Source organism: Hesperophylax consimilis, chromosome 1, assembly GCF_061612785.1.
Source record: "Hesperophylax consimilis isolate HC1 chromosome 1, BYU_Hcon_1.0, whole genome shotgun sequence".
Taxonomy (NCBI): Eukaryota; Metazoa; Arthropoda; class Insecta; order Trichoptera; family Limnephilidae; genus Hesperophylax; species Hesperophylax consimilis.
In genome coordinates, this window is record NC_142836.1 from 711,772 (window position 1) to 729,442 (window position 17,671).

The 17,671-nt window shown below is 35.7% G+C and overlaps 1 protein-coding gene across 1 annotated transcript; it reads right to left on the reverse strand.

Moving 5' to 3' along the window:
- Nucleotides 1–3,890: 3,890 nt before the first annotated feature.
- Nucleotides 3,891–10,698, reverse strand: LOC149426082 (myb/SANT-like DNA-binding domain-containing protein 3). Its single transcript, XM_089635218.1, has 5 exons — nucleotides 5,215–10,698; nucleotides 4,979–5,117; nucleotides 4,651–4,722; nucleotides 4,348–4,458; nucleotides 3,891–4,255 (listed from the first exon to the last, which is right to left on the reverse strand). Exons 1-5 carry the CDS (start codon nucleotides 5,401–5,403, stop codon nucleotides 3,891–3,893), a joined length of 876 nt encoding a protein of 291 aa, XP_089491344.1. The 5' UTR covers nucleotides 5,404–10,698.
- Nucleotides 10,699–17,671: the final 6,973 nt, after the last annotated feature.

Genomic DNA, 17,671 nt, shown 5'->3' on the forward strand with positions numbered 1-17,671 from the left:
AATCTAGGAAGACTTCGGTGTGAAATTTAGGGAAATAAAAATTTCGGGCATACCATCACTGTCTCGGTCCCAACTTATTGGCCGTTTTACACGACACCTTTTTTCATCGAGTTTGTCTAATCGGGATGAAAAACATACGGGCTCATGCCCGTATTATGGTAGTCGTACATGATTTATGTAAGAATAACAATAATATAACATAAGGGAAAATAAAATTGCTATGGTAAAACAAAAATTTAAAAAATGTATATTATTATAAAAACCATATTAGAAATAAAAATAAAGATAAAACTGATGGATAAAAATATATTTTAAAGAAAATATAAATAAAAATATTAAAAGTAAGATTAAAATGCATTCAAAATTATACCAAATTATGTTTGATGATTTGACATATTGTTTTGAGGAAATAATACACAATTTAAATATATTATTAAGTAAATGACTTTTTTTTACGGCTTTTTTATTTCAAGAGACTCTAAATTATTTAATCTGATACCATGCCCATTCTTATGTAGGATATTAGCACCGGTGCTATGCAGGGCCGTATTTGTACTTTTCACAAGTATAGGCCACTTCGTTTGCGCCGCCCCCTACCCCCTTCTTGGAAATTGCCACCGATAATATCTATTATCAAAAAAATTTAAAAAAAAAAAAAAAAAAACATAATCACTCATTTTTAGGCTGCCATTAGGTGACACACAATTTTAAAAATAAATATTAAAATGTAGGAAGTAGGTATTCAAAAATAAAATAAACAAACGAATTAGTACAATTTAATTTAATTAGTCAAATTTAATAAAAAGAATTACAATTTTTTTCGGGTTTTTTTATTGACAAAATCATCTATAATATCTTCATAGCTTATGGTATTCATTAAGTCTGCTTCAACATTACACAGAGATTGTTTCCTCAAAAACTTAAAAAGATTCAGTAATGATGTCGATTCAGGTTTCTCTGCCGTCTTATTAGAGGAAATGTGACTACAAAAGTGTACACATTCCTGAACTAAATCGTCTTCTAAATCATTACAGTAATATTGCACAAGAGACTGAGCTTCTTCTGAGACTCTTTATGTTGAAAGTTCACTCATTCTTGTTAAACATGAAAAAATCTCTTTAAAAATTATATATGCACCATGTCTTCTCTCTAATTCAGCTCTCAGTCTGTCCAGAATTACCAAAAAGGTGTTGACTCTGAAAGAGTCTCTGGAAGTTGTTTCAATTTCCTCATTTGATGCTTCGTCTATGAAGTTTTTTTCTCTTAGGGTTCCTCTTACTCTTAATGTCGCCATGATATTGCTTAAGTGCGCTCATTTCAATTGCACTTTTTTCGAAAAAATCAAAGTTTTCTCGCTCTGCTATTGTAAATTCGAGAAGAGATCCATAAAGATCAGACACCGTCAGTACATCAACAGATGAGTTCTGAATCTGAGCACTCACAAGGCACACTCAAAGGCGAGTTCCCTTTGCTTCAATTCGTGGGATGGGTTTCTGTGTAGCGTCATTTTCAATCATTTTTAAAACCGTAAGTACTTCATCCCAGGAATCTCTTACACTTTGACAGGCATCTGCTCTTGCTGACCAACGTGTGAGGTTTACTCTCTTCAGCGTTTTTCTTTTCGTTTTCCTATTTCATTGGCCAATTTTTTCCAACGATCGGTTGACTTCACAAAGAAAGTATATACCTCTTCCAGCAACATGAAGAAGTGACAGGCTTCTGTACAAGACTCAGTGGCCGAGGTTCCCACCAAATTCAATGAATGAGCTGCACAAGGGACGAACATGGCAAGTGGTGCTTGTTCTTGAATTTTGGCTTGTAAACCATTATAAATTCCTGACATGTTCGAGGCATTATCATATGACTGACCCCGGCAGTCTTCTAGATTTATGTTTTTCTTTTCTAGCTCTGAAGTAATGGCATCAAACATATCTTGAGCCTTGTGTCCTACAGAAGGTAAGAATTTAAGAAATCTCTCACATGGCTCTCCATTATTTAAAACATATCTAATCACAAGTGTCAGTTGATAATAATAACATAGCATTTATATAGCGCAGTTTTGTGTTGTTTCACTTCAAGTGCTATCTACGTGTGCTGCATCCGGTCTAGAGTCTACAATTAATTGACACAAGTGTACTGGACACCTACGCCAGTGACATTGACTGTAAATGCCGGTTTCCTCTGGGGGTACCTTGGGTAAGGATTTGAATAGAAACACAACTTGCGAATGTCGTCAGACAACTGACTGGTTGAGCCAGTTGTTGGCGTATTTATTGGGTTCAAATTGAATAATTTCTACACGTGTCAATGTGGACAAATATTCCTTAATCTAAACATATGCTAAGGTCCCACGGTTTGTCGTGCGACTAATTCACCCTTGAACTGGCGATATGACACGTGTACGGTGCTTTAAATTCTTAGCAAGATGATTCATCGTGCGAGACAAGCCTCAAAGTGTGTGACATGAGACAAATATTTATTTTCTTGATTATTTAATAATTATTTAGGTATATCCATCTGCTGTCCGGTACAACAAGTATACACACGAAACTGCCGCTTTGCACTGCAGGCCGGCCCGGCGCGCACGTGATACGGTATATTATGCGTTCGTACGGGCGCGGGCGGGTAGCGGGGGTGACTGTTCATCACATCACCCGCCCCCGATCCGCCGCCACCCTTTACCCTTGCCACCCGGGCAGTAATATAAATATAAGTAACTATCTAACTAAAGTACTAGGAATGAGCGCCTGTAAAAAATGATATTTATCGTCTAATAGTTATAAAACTCTGTCTATCCACAGGGACTTTTTTGTTTCTAATCGCATACACGGCTTACCAAAGCGAGCGAGTGCCGCCCCCTGAACTCTGCCGCCCCTAGGCCGCGGCCTATAAGGCCTATTGACAAATCCAGGACTGGTGCTATGACAGAAAGTATGAGACTTATCAATCAGGTGATTAGCGAATTCTGAAAAGCCGTTATTATTTAGGCAGCGAAGGTGTCTAACTTAACATATGGATATTGTATGTAGATGGCCAGGAGCTAGCGATGACAGCACCATTTTTAATGTTAGCAACATTAAAGGCAGGTTGGAGAATGGAGATTTTGGAAGCAACGTAATTTTGGGAGATGGGGGATATGGCGTGCAGCGCTACCTTTTAACACCTCTTAGAAATCCAATTATACCAGGGCAGGAACTATACAATAGATGCCATATTCGCACCAGAAATCCAGTAGAGCGTTCGTATGGTGTCTGGAAGAGACGTTTTCCCTGCATTGCGACCAAATTAAGATTGAATCAAAACAGAATCGAAAGTGTCATACTTGCCACCGCAGTTTTACACAATATTTGTTTAAAAAAGAACATTCCTAAGGTAGATCCGGAAATGTATGTTGATCTCGACAGATTCCGAATGGATAACAATCAAGGCGGTGGCAGCGGTGCGCCGGCCACCTCTGGAAGCAATGCTAGGGAAGCACTCATTCATTCCTATTTTGACCAGTAAGTATTTATTCCTTGTATCCTTAATATTTATGAACATAGATAACCACTTTCTTACAGTACTCCATTAATTGACCCTTTGCAGGTTTTCATTGACATAAATTCATTAGAAATTAGAAGGATCCAACTCAATACATAGATGTATGAATGTGGCGGAAGCAGAGGAGGTTTATATACATATTTTAAATATATATATTTTTTTTTTAGGTTGGCTGTCAGACTTGTCAGAGACGCAATATGAAAACCCATTGTACTCGCACTTGTAACTCACGTGCAGTGTGTACTGTGCACATTATATGGAATAAGAAATAAGAAAACGAGGAATTGAAATGATGCACTCTTTTAAAAATATGATTTATGTATTATTTATTATTTAATTAACAATTAAATTCACTTAATTGTTTTTGTAATATAAGTATTTCTAAACTTTTTTTCTAGTTCTAAGTTTTCCATCTCAATAGCATGTTTTTCTTCTTGTCTTTCATTCTCCCGTTTCATCTTTTTTTCTAGTTCTAAGTTTTCCATCTCAATAGCATGTTTTTCTTCTTGTCTTTCATTCTCCCGTTTCATCTTTTTTTGTAGTTCAAAGTTTTCCATCTCAACAGCATGTTTTTCTTCTTTTCTTTCAATATCCCGCTTCATCATATTTATTTCCATTTGTAATTTCTCTCCCTTCATTTCTATTAAATTAGTAGTGCTGACAGAAAGATTTGTCTGTTTTGGGGAAGTTTTTGTATGAAACCTTTTGCGAATGTCTGGAACAAGATAATAAACACACTTTTTTATTTATTGGATTCATAAATTAATTTATACACACATTTTTATTGATAAAAATGTTTCCACTTACTTCTCAAGGGAGTTTCTGCTGGGAAATTATTCTGGTTTTCAATATTTATAAGGTCAACATCTACCACTGATGACTGCTGACATGGAAGTATATCCATTCCAGGATTTTCTTCTGAAATCAAAAAATAACTATGTACTTAAAGTTCTGCTTAAAGAAATGATGACAGTTGTTGGGAGCAAGTCTTTAACGGGCGGTTGCTTTGCAGGTTGAGATTGCAGTTTGTAAATGACATGTTTATCTGCCTGGCCGCAAGGATCTAAAGCATCTAGGTATACAACATTATAAAATTAGAGAATTTCTTACCTGAACCCATGAGCTGCTGTACAATTTGTAGTTTGTCAGCGCTTAATTTAGAACTGTTTGTGTTTGATGTAGCTGAAAAGATGAATTATATTTATATAAATACCAAACCGGCTTGTTTTTTTTTTAGACATCACCTTTGTTAAAAGTTTAACATGTTATTATATAAAAATAACTGTAAACTGCATGCAAAATATGATGAAATAATGAGACAACAGTATTCATCACCACACCCCGCGGCAAGAGATAATCGACATTACTGCATCTACACACCACATCACATGATATACATTTATTTCCTTAGGAATATGACGTGTCTATGAGAACTTACAATCTCCATCGTATGTTGAGGAAATCCCCACAGTGGATTCCTTCATAATGCCCGAAATCCACTCAGAAGTTTCCGACATTGGCGGAATGGGAGGCCCACCACCTGTTTTTTGCTGTGACTGTTTTTGCTTTCCAGCTTCCTAAAATATACAAAACACACATTTTTTTCAATTATAAACGAGTGAAATTATCACGAATAGATGAGAGATAACATCAAATGAGTAGTGATTGTAATACCTTTCTAGCAACACGCTTTATATATTCCCACTTATATTTTAGCTGCTTCGTTGTCCGGAGCACATTTGTCGATGCATTGAACTCACTTGTCAAAGAGCCCCAGGCTTTTTCCTTGTCACGTGAGCCCAATGCATCAGATCTCTTGCACATAATTATAGCTCCATATTTTTGTAGCAAATCTTTTAACATGTCGATTTCCCTCGCCGAAAAATTGTTTCCACGTTCGCTGCAAACATGTATACATTGGTTATATATTGAAAAATAACTATTAATATTAATTTAATTGAATTTTTACTTACTTTTCGACGATAAAACTCATTATTATTATTTAAATAACAATATTTACACCAGAAGATGCAATCATAAACAACGCAATACGCATAGAATTCATAGAATGTTTGACACATAAATAAACCAATCACGTTTGACATTTAATGTGTGAGTTGCCACATGAAAAAATTATATGAACAGCTCCCAAAACAAAAGTTTGGGAATTAGATTAGTTATCATGCTGTCATCCCTATTTACCTTTACTTTAGCAGTTGGCGTCGTGAAAAAACTCATTTTTCCTTAAATGTCAAATGTATTGCGAAAGTAACTGTAAACTGCACTGCTAAAAGTAAAGGTAAATGAAAAACCCACCCATGTTGTCTTACCGATATAAAAAGATGAACAATTATTTTAATTTAAGTTGTAAATACCCGAATGACTCAGTTTGTCATCTTTGTCTTTTGAACGAATTAGAAACTTGCCTATATTTTATTATTTGTGTAAAAAGCCGGTCTGACTCCAGATGGAAGGTTTTTTACACTTAAAGTGGAAAAATTAATGATGATTAAAATCCTCCGCCATTGGTAATGAAGATTATTATCATTGATTTTATTAGGTCGACTAGAGAAATGGTCTTCAACCTTTTTGTCCCCGCAGACCGGTCAACGTCTGAAAATCTTACCGCGGCCGGCTGAGGGTGGTTGAATTAAATGTTTATATTCTAGAACGTCATGTGTCAGCACGGGTCATGCGGGGTTTTTTTACTTCAACGGTATTGTGTCGGCGGTTACATAGCGTAAAGATGTTTTCAACAGAATAAGTTTTTCTTCGCAGCCCGGTACCATTTGTTCCACGGACCAGGGGTTGGGGACCACTGGACTAGAGAGTAATAATTGATTAATGGCTATTTGTTTTAGTTTTTTATTTAGGATTATATCTATGAAATCTGTATCATAACCATTATTGACTGCAATTTTTTTTTATTAATATTAGTTCTTGTAAATCAAACACGAGTTTTGAGGAGACAGTACGAACTGGAACGTTTTATTTGAACACTGAAGGCTTTACATTATTACGTCTAGATGGCGTTAGTAACCCACATTAGCACAGTACATTAATTTTGATAAAGATATTTACACCCCCACTTATCAAAATAAACTAAATATACTGTTTATTAATTAGTTACAACGCCAAGTAACTTCATAAACTTATAATGTTTTACATAACATAGACCTTTAGTCAGTATGTCAGCAGGCATTTCCTCAGTAGGAATATATTTAATTTTAACATATTTGTACTTTACAACATCTCGTATATAATGACAACGTACATCTATATGTTTTGACCTATTATGACTTTGATTACTTAAGGCTAACTTTAATGCGCTCTGGTTATCGCAATACAAGTCAATTACAAAGTGTATCAGTAATTTCATGCATCAAATTCCTTAAGTAGACAGCCTCTCTGGAAGCCTCAGATAAAGCAATATATTCCGCCTCTGTACTGGACAAAGAAACTGTTTTCTGCTTTCTACTTTGCCAAGAAATAGCTGAACCTGACAGCATAAAGCAAAAACCAGTATAGGATTTCCTATCTAATGCATCACTTGCCCAATCACTGTCCACAAAACCTTGTAAATCATTATTATTATTACTATATCTTAAACAATAATTCTTAGTACATTGTAAATATCTTAACACTCGTTTTGCATAATTCCAATGTACATGATTATAGCAATTATTGAATTGGCTAAGATAGCTTACAGAATAAGCAATATCTGGTCTCGTTAATACTGCTAAGTACATTAAACTTCCAATTAGTTTTTGATAAGGAACATTAGGTAAACATTTATCTGTTGACTTATCCAAATTCAATTTTGGCTCAATTGGAGTACATTGTGTTTTACAATAAGACATCTGAAATTTAGAAACTAACTGTTCAATATATTGTCGTTGATCTACAGTAATAACATTTTTATTTTTATCTAAATTAATTCTCATGCCTAGATATTGTCTAACAGGCCCTAGGTCTTTTAACTTAAATTCTGAGCCTAATACATTTTTTAATTTAGTAGTTTCAGCCTCACTGTTAGAAAAAATTAGAAAATCATCTACATATAGTGCCACTACAATTTTAATTTTACCATTCATTTTTGTAAACAAACATGGTTCATATTGACTATTTTTAAAATCTAAAATAGTTAAAACCTTTTTAACTCTTTCATACCATGCTAGGGAAGATTGCTTTAATCCATAAATGGCCTTTTTTAACATTAATACTTTTCCCCCACTTTTGTTTACAAAACCTTCAGGTAATGACATATATATATTTTCTTTCAAATATCCATTTAGAAAAGCAGTACATACATCTAAATGAGTAATACTCATTCTCATCTTAACACAAAGGGCAAACAATAATCTTAGGGTAGAATGTCGCACTACTGGAGAAAAAGTATCTGTGTAGTCAACACCAGCTTTCTGTGAAAAACCTTTTGCCACAAGCCGAGCTCGAAAACGCACTTTATTTTCAATGTCAACTTTTTTATTAAGAACCCATCTGCACTTCACTATTGTCACATCACCCGGATTATCAACAAGCTCCCACGCCTCATTCTCCTCAAATGACTGCAGTTCCTCAGCCATCGCCTGCTTCCACTGCTCCCTCTCTGGCCCCTCAAGAGCCTCTGCGAATAAAATCTCCTCAGATGCTGGAACAGTACTGGAAACACACATGTTGCTAAAACCATATCTTTCTGGCTTCTTAATGATTCTGCTGGATCTAATACGCTGCTCAGGTGAATCAGAAGCATCTTCATAATCACTAGGAGTGTAAGTATCGTCTGATGTATCTTCGACTAGTATATCCTCTTCTAAGGTTGTATCTTCTGAACTTGATGTATCTTTGCAACTAGTGTCCCCCACTGGACATGATTTTTCTCCACTCTCGGTAATTGATATATTGACCTCTGGGTTCTTTTCATCTTCCATGATAATGACATCTCTACTTGTAAGAATACATCTTTTAATGGGATCGTAAATTCGGTATCCTTTAATATTGTCGGCATAACCTACCAACAAATTTTTTTTAGCCTTAGTATCCCACTTAAGTCTTTTTTCTTTTGGTATGTGAACCATCACCTCACTGCCGAATATACGCACATGACTTAAATCTGGTTTTTTGTTTGTCCAAAGTTCATACGGTGTTTTGTCATTCAAGCCTGATGCGATGGATCTGTTTCTAAGATAGACAGCAGTATGTGTTGCTTCTGCCCAAAACTTCTTAGGAAGTCCTGCATCGAATAACAAACAACGAGCTCTTTCTACAATGGTACGGTTAATGCGTTCACTCATCCCATTTTGTTCAGGAGTGTACGTATTGGTTTTTTGATGTAAAATACCGGCCTCCTTTAGGTATTTTTCAAACTCATTGCTACAAAACTCTAAGCCATTATCTGTCCGGAACGTTTTAATCTTTTTACTATGCTGATTTTCAACTAAAGCCTTAAATTCTTTAAAGAATTTGAACGACTCACTCTTTGCTTTCAGAAAGTAAACAAAGGCCATGCGGCTATAGTCATCAATAAAAATTAGGAAGTACCTCGATCCTCCAATAGAGTTCTCTTCCATAGGTCCACATACGTCTGCATGAATAGTGTCTAATATGCTGGTGTTCCTTGTTCCTGTATGAGTAAATGGAAGGCGTGATTGTTTACCTTCACAACATACAATGCATGTACTTTTGCCAAAAACTGCTTTGTCATTATATGACACACCAGTCACTGCACCTTTGTTCATCTTATCCATGTCTTTACAATTTAAGTGACCCAATCTCCTGTGCCACACTTCACCAGTACTAACACCAGTTGATGATGTAAACAAACATTTCTTTTTTTCTGTTCTCAGTTTATATACACCATCTGTCAAATCTGCTATAGCAACTAATTCATTATTTTTATTATAAATATAGCAGCATTTTTCTTTGAAATTAACTTTATTGCCCTTTTTAATTAACTGGCTCACTGACAATAGGTTAGTTGTCAATCCTGGAACACAAAGTACATTCTTGACAAGAACTTCAAATTCATGCTGTGTTTGTTTATAAGATTGCCAATTTCATAATTCTATTTTTAAAAAACGCTACTAATTTTAGAAAAATCTTTGGTTTAATAACGAAAAGCGCCCACTTATATTGTACACAAGTTCCTATTTTTATAATTTTGTGATAATCTACTGTTACCAGCTCTGTACCGTTTATGTTAAGTATGTTATGTTTATGTTATGTTATGCTTATGTTATGTCATATTTATGTTATGTTATGTTATGTTTATGTTATGTTTGGTTTATTTATGTTACGTTATGTTATGTTATGTTGTTTTATCAATGTTGTTTTGTCAATCATGTCAATTTTATCCTGTAATTTGTTGTATTTATTAATAAGAAAAATGTTGTAATGTATGGCCAAGATCACTCTTAAGGTGAAACAGATGTGACAATTCCCATACAATCTATTTTTCAGCCACATTTGAAAACTATAGATAATATTTAATTTATTTTAGTACCGAAAAATAATACTCGTAATGAGTTTATCGCGAACGAAAATTTCACTGTTCTATCACTTATAATAACCAAGTAATTAAATTAACAAAAGTAATTATTTTATGCGGGCACCGCTAGCCGAAATGCCCGAATCCGTGTTAGAAGGAGACAAACATATGTGCGAGCCATATGTTTCACGTGCACGCTATTAGCCCATTCCTACGGTGTTAAAGTGGTCAGTAAATTTGTAGTAAAAATGTCAATTTGCGCGGCTTGATTTGTTATTCTGATAGAATGTTCGTTTTGCTTTTTTACGAATGTTCCAGTATTACTCGTCGCAAGGAACATTTGCGGTTTTGGCACGCAGTAAAAAAGGCAAAATTAACTGTATAATAATTATAGTGAGAGCGGTTGTAATTATTTAGAACTTTCTTAAATCTGTAACTATCACTAGCTAGACGCCCGCCAATTCACATTCTCTCATTCATTTGAGCGGCCGCTACCAGGGTTGCCAATGCTTATGTTCTAAAATACCCGCACCGAATGTTCAAAATCCCCGAATCGGGGAATGCAAAATGTCAAATTCCCCGCAAATTCCCCACAAGTTCCTTTAAAATTTTGCCTTCAAAATAATACAATATTTAATGGAAATTAGCATTTTTTTATTGATTTATTTTATTTTGCCATTGACATGATTAACACATATTATTACATACATAAGAATGTAAGATTACAAAAAAAATAGGTGACAACCTATTAACTCAACTTATATATTTAAAAAAATTCAATAAATTGTATAGCTAGTAGAAAAAAAGGCAATATAATCATACAGTGTGACAAGTACGAGTAATTTAAACGAGATGACAAAATGGTAGTTTAGTGTTAAAACATAATTTTAAACAATTTTTAAAACATTATTTTGTTAATTTATATTGAAGGAAATCATTTAAAACAATGAAGTTAAATTATTTAGTAAGCAATTTACATTATTATGAGACTATTAATTAACAACATATTTAAAGGTTTTTTAACAAGATAAGCATTTATACAGTGATGTAAAATAATTATCTACTTTTAATCATTAATCACTGAATCATGCCATATATTTTTAGTTAACATTTTATTTGAAGGATTGAACTTCAAACTTCCTCCTTCTTTCTTAATACCTTCCCGGGTTGTCATCAATGCTACCACCGTATCTGTTTGTAGGCGATTTCTGTTTTCTGTTTTTAAATTTTTCAGTACACTGAATTTTCTCTCAACGGAAGCGTTTGAAAATGGTAATACAAGTAATAAACTTATTACAATTTTTAAATTTGGGAACAAGTATCTTCCTGTATTGGTTTTTAGGCGAAACACTTTAGCCCAGTAAGTTTCATCATCGTCGTCTGCATTTAGACCATGTAGGGAGAAATCCAGAATAGCGCCACTCATCATTCAGATTTTCTGCTATAACAAAATTATTGAGAAACGGAAATCTTTGAAGTACAGGCAGCAATGAATTTATTTGAAATTGTTGAGCTTCAAACGGAATCACTATAGATATAAATGAAAATAAAGAATCGCTAAAATCGAATCGCTTGACAATGTCCATTGTCAATTCAATATAAAAAGCTTGGCATGTTTTGTAGAAATCTTGAATCGCTGAACGGGGTACATTATTATCATTTTTTAAGTTTTCCATGCTTTCTGTAGCATTTATTCCAACATATATCTGATATAAATCTACAAAATGTGCAGTGTTATTGAAGTCTCCCTTTAGAATATCGTCACATGATCTGACGTAATTGATCTTTAGGAAATTGGATGAAAGCGTTCTTAAAAGCTTTTCTACCTCAGGTTTAAGGGTTTGAAGTAGTGGTTTTTCTGACTGAAATAAGGTATTAAAATTTGTTACAAGTGAAAGAACATACGACATGAATTCTAAATACACAATTGTAAATTGGTTGGTCATTGTGATGAGCATTTCTTCCGTAGTCTTTGATGGATCCGAAAAGACTGATTCGGTTAGGTAGGCTTTCAGTGGAATGTATTGTTCTATTACACGATCCACATAAGCCTTCAATGACAGCCATCGAGTTTGAGCTGGTGCGAGAATTTTATGTATTTCCACTTGAAAGAACTCTTGAAACTCTTTGAACTTCTTTTGCCTTCGTGAGCTTCTGCTGAAGTGAGCTCCAATAGAACGTAAGAAATCTTCGACGTTTCTTGGCAATTTGAGGCAAGCTTTGGAAGATGACAGGTTTATCATGTGACATGAGCATTTTATTACGGAAATATGGGGTAAATCTTTTATGAGAAGCGCAAATACAGAGCAGTGTTCACCTGCCATCACGTTTGTTGTATCTGAACTAAATCCAACAATGTTCTCCATTGGAATATTTTTCTTGAGCAACATTTCTTTTAAACACTCATATAGTCCAGTAGCTGTTCCCGAGGTTACTTCAATCATATCCAAAAATAATGTTTCTACCTTGTTGATTTCGTGATCGTACATAATAGCAGTAAAACAACATTGTTTTACAGAACTCTGGTCTGTAGTTTCATCCATTATGAGTGAAAAAAAGTTTCCTTTGGTACGTAATTTATCACAGATTTTTTCCATAAATGAAGTTCCTAAGACATTTTTTAAAACAGCTGTAGTTTTGGTTCGGTGCAAGTTGAGATTTTTAGCTATAGTGGAATCGGGAAAAATGTTTGTGCAGAGGGGACCCAATGTATCCATAAATGATAATGGTATATTGTGTTCAGCTAGAGCACCGGCTAATTTTAATTCAGCTATTCTAACATTCTTCTCTAAACCGTGAGGAAATATAAAAGTTGAAATTTTTTGAACATTCTGTATCTCCGCACATTTTCTCGTGTGACGGTCTGATTTTATATGGGGAATTAGGTCACTTTTGTGTGCAATGATTGACAAGGAACAAATAGAACACGATGCTCATTCATTTCCGTCTTTCAAATTGGGATCTTTTCCTATCCAACTTTTAAAATCCGGTTCTTTTAGCCACAGATTGTTAAATTTGTTGAGACGTTTTACCTTTTTTATTTTCTCTGACTCTTCAGATGGACCTGTAGAAGAACAGGGACTGGAAGTTGCGGATTCCAATACATCATTTTTGGATTTTCTCTTTCGTTCACCCTTAAAAAATAGAAAATTGTTAGAAAATTTTTGCGAGAGAAAACGAAATTATATTACAATCTCACTTACATACCTACAATATCGTTAAACACGTAATAAATATAACGTACCTGCAAACTGCCTTGCTCCTTTGTAACTGCACACTTTTTTAACCATTTATCCATTTTAAAAAAGACTTAAAAAACTCCGTTATTACTTATTATAAAATAAAACTTTCCAACAACAAGTCATCAATTCATCAAAATAAGAAGATGTACGTAAGAAAATAATCCTTCCACCATAGAAGTTATGACTAAAAAAATTCATATATCTTCAAGTTTGGGTCCCGAACTTCACGAATCCCCCGACATTATCATTTAAAAATAAATGCTACAGTGCTGCCATAAAAGAAAACTACGAAACCTTTCACCGAATGTACTTAATGTAATATTAATGGATAGTCAAGAAATGCCCAGAATCCCCGCATTTTCCCCGCAAAAAGTTATTCCCCGCAAAATACCCAATTCTTGAAAAAGCTGAAAAATTCCCCGCATTTTGGGGAATTACCCACAAATCGGCAACGCTGGCCGCTACACTACTCGCTTCGGCGCTTCGACGAAGTCCTCGACGAAGTTAGCCGAAGTCCGAAGTGCGTGCCCACACACTCGTGCAACTTCGCGAGTAGCTCAGTCTCTCGGATTCCGTGCACTAGGCAACATGGACGTTCAAGTGGCAAATAAAGGATGAAAGTAGATTAAATGCTGTTGAAATGAGATCCCTGAGGCGTATAATAATAATAATTGGATAATTTGTAAAGCGCCGTTTTTGTGAAAAATCACCTCAAGGGCGTATGTGTGGTAAAACCATGTTTGATCGTGTGAGGAATGTGGAGATCCGCAAAGAGGGCAAGGCTGATGTAAGCGTAATGAGTAAGATTAAGAAAGGGACGCTTAGATGGTTTGGGCATGTAGAGCGAATTAGCGAAGATAGGAGTGTAAGGAGGATATATGATGCAAATGTGAATGGTAGCAGAAGTCGGGGACGCCCGAGGAAGACATGGCACGATCAAGTGAATCAGATACTCGAGTCGGGCCATGTCAAGAGTCAGAATAATAGAAGAGTATGTATGAGACGATGTATGAATGTGAATGAGGCAAGGAGTGTGTGCCAAGACCGAGTTGTTTGGCGGTCCGTCCTCTCTGCCTACCCCTGCGGGGAAACGGCGTGATGGTTATTTTTTTTAATTTTTTTTTTTATAGTGAATACCTCACAAGAGTCCCAACTGCTCCCGTCTGGAGCCAGTGAGACTATGGCATCCCCAATTGGGGGATGTTGTGAGGCTGAAGGTAAGTGGGGAAGGGAAAGAGGAAGGTGGGGAAGTACCTGGCTATTCAGATCTAGTCACTAAACACGGCTTAAGCCATTTGGAGCAACGTTTCAATTCTGAATGGTGGTCTTACACCAGGGCGATACTGGTAGTATCTTCCACTCTGGAACGTGCCGCAAATATACTATATATTATTTTAATTAATTAATTGTGAAATAACACAAATCAATCAAATAAAATTTATTTGCGCACGCCGGGTTCGAACCCGCGACCTTCGGAATGGCAGTCCAATGCGTTACCACTGGACTATGCCGGCCGTCAAGTTTATTCAAGGTTAGTTAGTTAGTTAGTTATCTTTATGGTCCCTTTCAATTGGGTCCCAAATAACCGCCTCGGATTGGAGTGTTTCTAGGAACAAAAAAATTAGGTCCTGTGACCACAGTGTAGAAGCCATATTTTATTACGTATAGTCACTATGACTCTGCGCACGCACAACCACCAAACACGACGTCTCGAAGCGAACTGAAGTGAACCGAGTAGTGTGGGCAGACACTTCGTGTTCGAACTTCGAGTCCTTTGACTCGGGCGCATTTACCGACAACAATCGGAAGTCGGGCGAAGCGAAGCGAAGATGACCGAAGCGAAACGAAGTTCGTGCCCACACTATCGTATTCGGTCAACTTCGATCAACTTCGCGAGTAGTGTAGCTGGGCTACAACAGTCATTGTCTGCCGCGGTTTGAAGTGACTTTTTTCGATTTTGTACAGCATTGTTATTCCATAAAAATGAGGCGTGCCCTTTATAAGAATCATCAGTATTCCGGGAAAAGAGTGAATCCAAGACTAAAGCTGCTGCCACACGCAAAGCTCACATCAAAAGTTAATGTACAGCGCATCATCTTTTCTACCGACACACGACGCTATCAAATATTTCTTCCTATGGTAGGAGAGGGGGTCAGTTGAATTCGAGAGCGGCCGAGGAACATAATTTCATTTGTCAAAGTGACAACTTTACTTACTGACAGCTTGAGCACGTTTTCGAAATGGATGATACTTGTCGCCTATTGCTGGATCTGTTGGACAGCTCATCCTCAGATGAAGATGCCGCCAACTATATAGTTATAAATGCTATTTAAAAAACTTTTTAGATTTTAAACAATCTGCGCGTAAATAGCGCATTTTCACATAACCTGACATAACCTCTCCGTCGAATCAGGAAATTCGCAGTTCGCACGCCGATCGACGAAAGCGACATATAATAAATTATTGTAAAATAAGCTCAACTTTCGTCCAAGCCGTCCAACTTTATCAAAAAACCGAATGATATTACCATATAAACATACTGAGATTAAAAATATGATTAATTTTGAAAGGGCGAAAATTTGTTTACTTCAAATTCAAATATTGATTATATTTATATTTTAAATATATGTTAAGTATGTTTGCCAAATAAATTTTTTTTATGTTCCTAAATTTACTAGCACACATGACGATATGAGCTAACATAATAAATAAGAAATGCATTATTAGGCTCCTTATGTCATGGCTGTCAAAGGGAACACGGAACTTAGTTGGTAGCTCCGTAATTTAAAATGACCCCCTCTCCTTTTTACGGCGGAGAGGGGGACTCATAACTTTTCAAATATCGCGTCGGGAGCGGTTACGTAAAATAAATTCGGTTAGCGAAGTTCACAACCACACTCATAGCGCGTTATATTTTTACGTGTGTCGGGTCTGTATGGGATTGTATGGCGAGCGCTATTGTGCTTTATATTATCTGTTGATGTGAGCTTTGCGTGTGGCAGCAGCTTAAGTGCGAACGGGATGAAACGTCAGCACGGCGAATCGGAATACAGGTAAGTATTATGAAATTATTTCAAAATATTTTATTATTTTTTAAATATTTTCTCGGTACCTACCTAACTAACTAACCATCACGCTTGTTATTTTATGACCCATGTCGCTCGTTTGGTATAGGGTGATTCATATTTAATGTTGCTCAAAAATTATACTCCTTTAATGCCTTTATATTATATATTTTAGTTCCCACAAACACTGGCGCGGAAATAAAGAAAACAAGTGTTCGAATGACGAGACCCCTAAAATTAATTTTTGTGGAGAAATCCAGGACTGCTTCTCTGTGAGAAAGATGATGAATTAATTGGACAAAGTAGACCAATTCAAGCTATCGGACAAAATATTAAAACAAACATTGAAAGAAAAAGGATCTTACAAAAAAAAGAAATATGGACAGAATATGTGAAAAGAATAAAAAATAAATAAATAAGTAAATAAAAAATCTTTTACTATCGTCGTTCCCGCCAGGCATCGTGAGTTCAATTCCACAGCTGGCTAATTCCTCCATCACGACCCAGGCAACGCTTTCCGCTTACTGTGATGGCAGTTTTACAACTAGTTTATGGACACCGTGTATAAGATATTTGTACAAAAAGTTTTTTTTTTCAATCACCTTTCTGCCCTATAAAGGATTTACTATTATTTACATGACATGTTTGTCATTTGTGAAAATAAAATATACCCATTTACAAAATACAAAAAGTTTTTTAATGTGAAATGGCGACTTCATATGCACACTGTAGGCATCGTCTTTGTGGACACTCATATATTACGACGCACGTGGCGAGCTGATTTCAAAACAATGCCTATTTTATTTAGATGCTTGATATTACGAGAGCCCTTTCTGACTTATGCATATGACAAATTTGTTTCTCCGTCTGGCAATTCTAACCACTTCGTTGGTTTGATGAATGCGCCCCATAGAAATGTAAGAAAAAGTGTAACCTTTTGACTTATTCGCGAAATATTTGTGAGCAAGCAAAAGCGCGAATACATGGTTACTATGTAGGTATATACCTACATCGCTTGGTATGATTATGTTCATTTAGCAAAAGCGGCCTTTAAAAAAAAGGTCCAGTTAACGCCAGCTCCCGGCACACATACCGTTGTTCCTAGCCGGCTCCTTTTATAAATTATTTAATCTTCCCAGGCATTGATTTAGTTTAGTGAATTGAACAAACCTCTATCTCGTGTCTCTTTCATACTCATGCGAAACATCGTAAATTTTTTGAAATGGAGTCTTTTTCGCAAATGGTTTTGGTTGGGTAAATAAAAATTTCCTGTACCAACGCGCGCGGAGCTGCGTGAAATGTCTTTTGTACGTATTTTTTGCAATGAAATTGTGTAT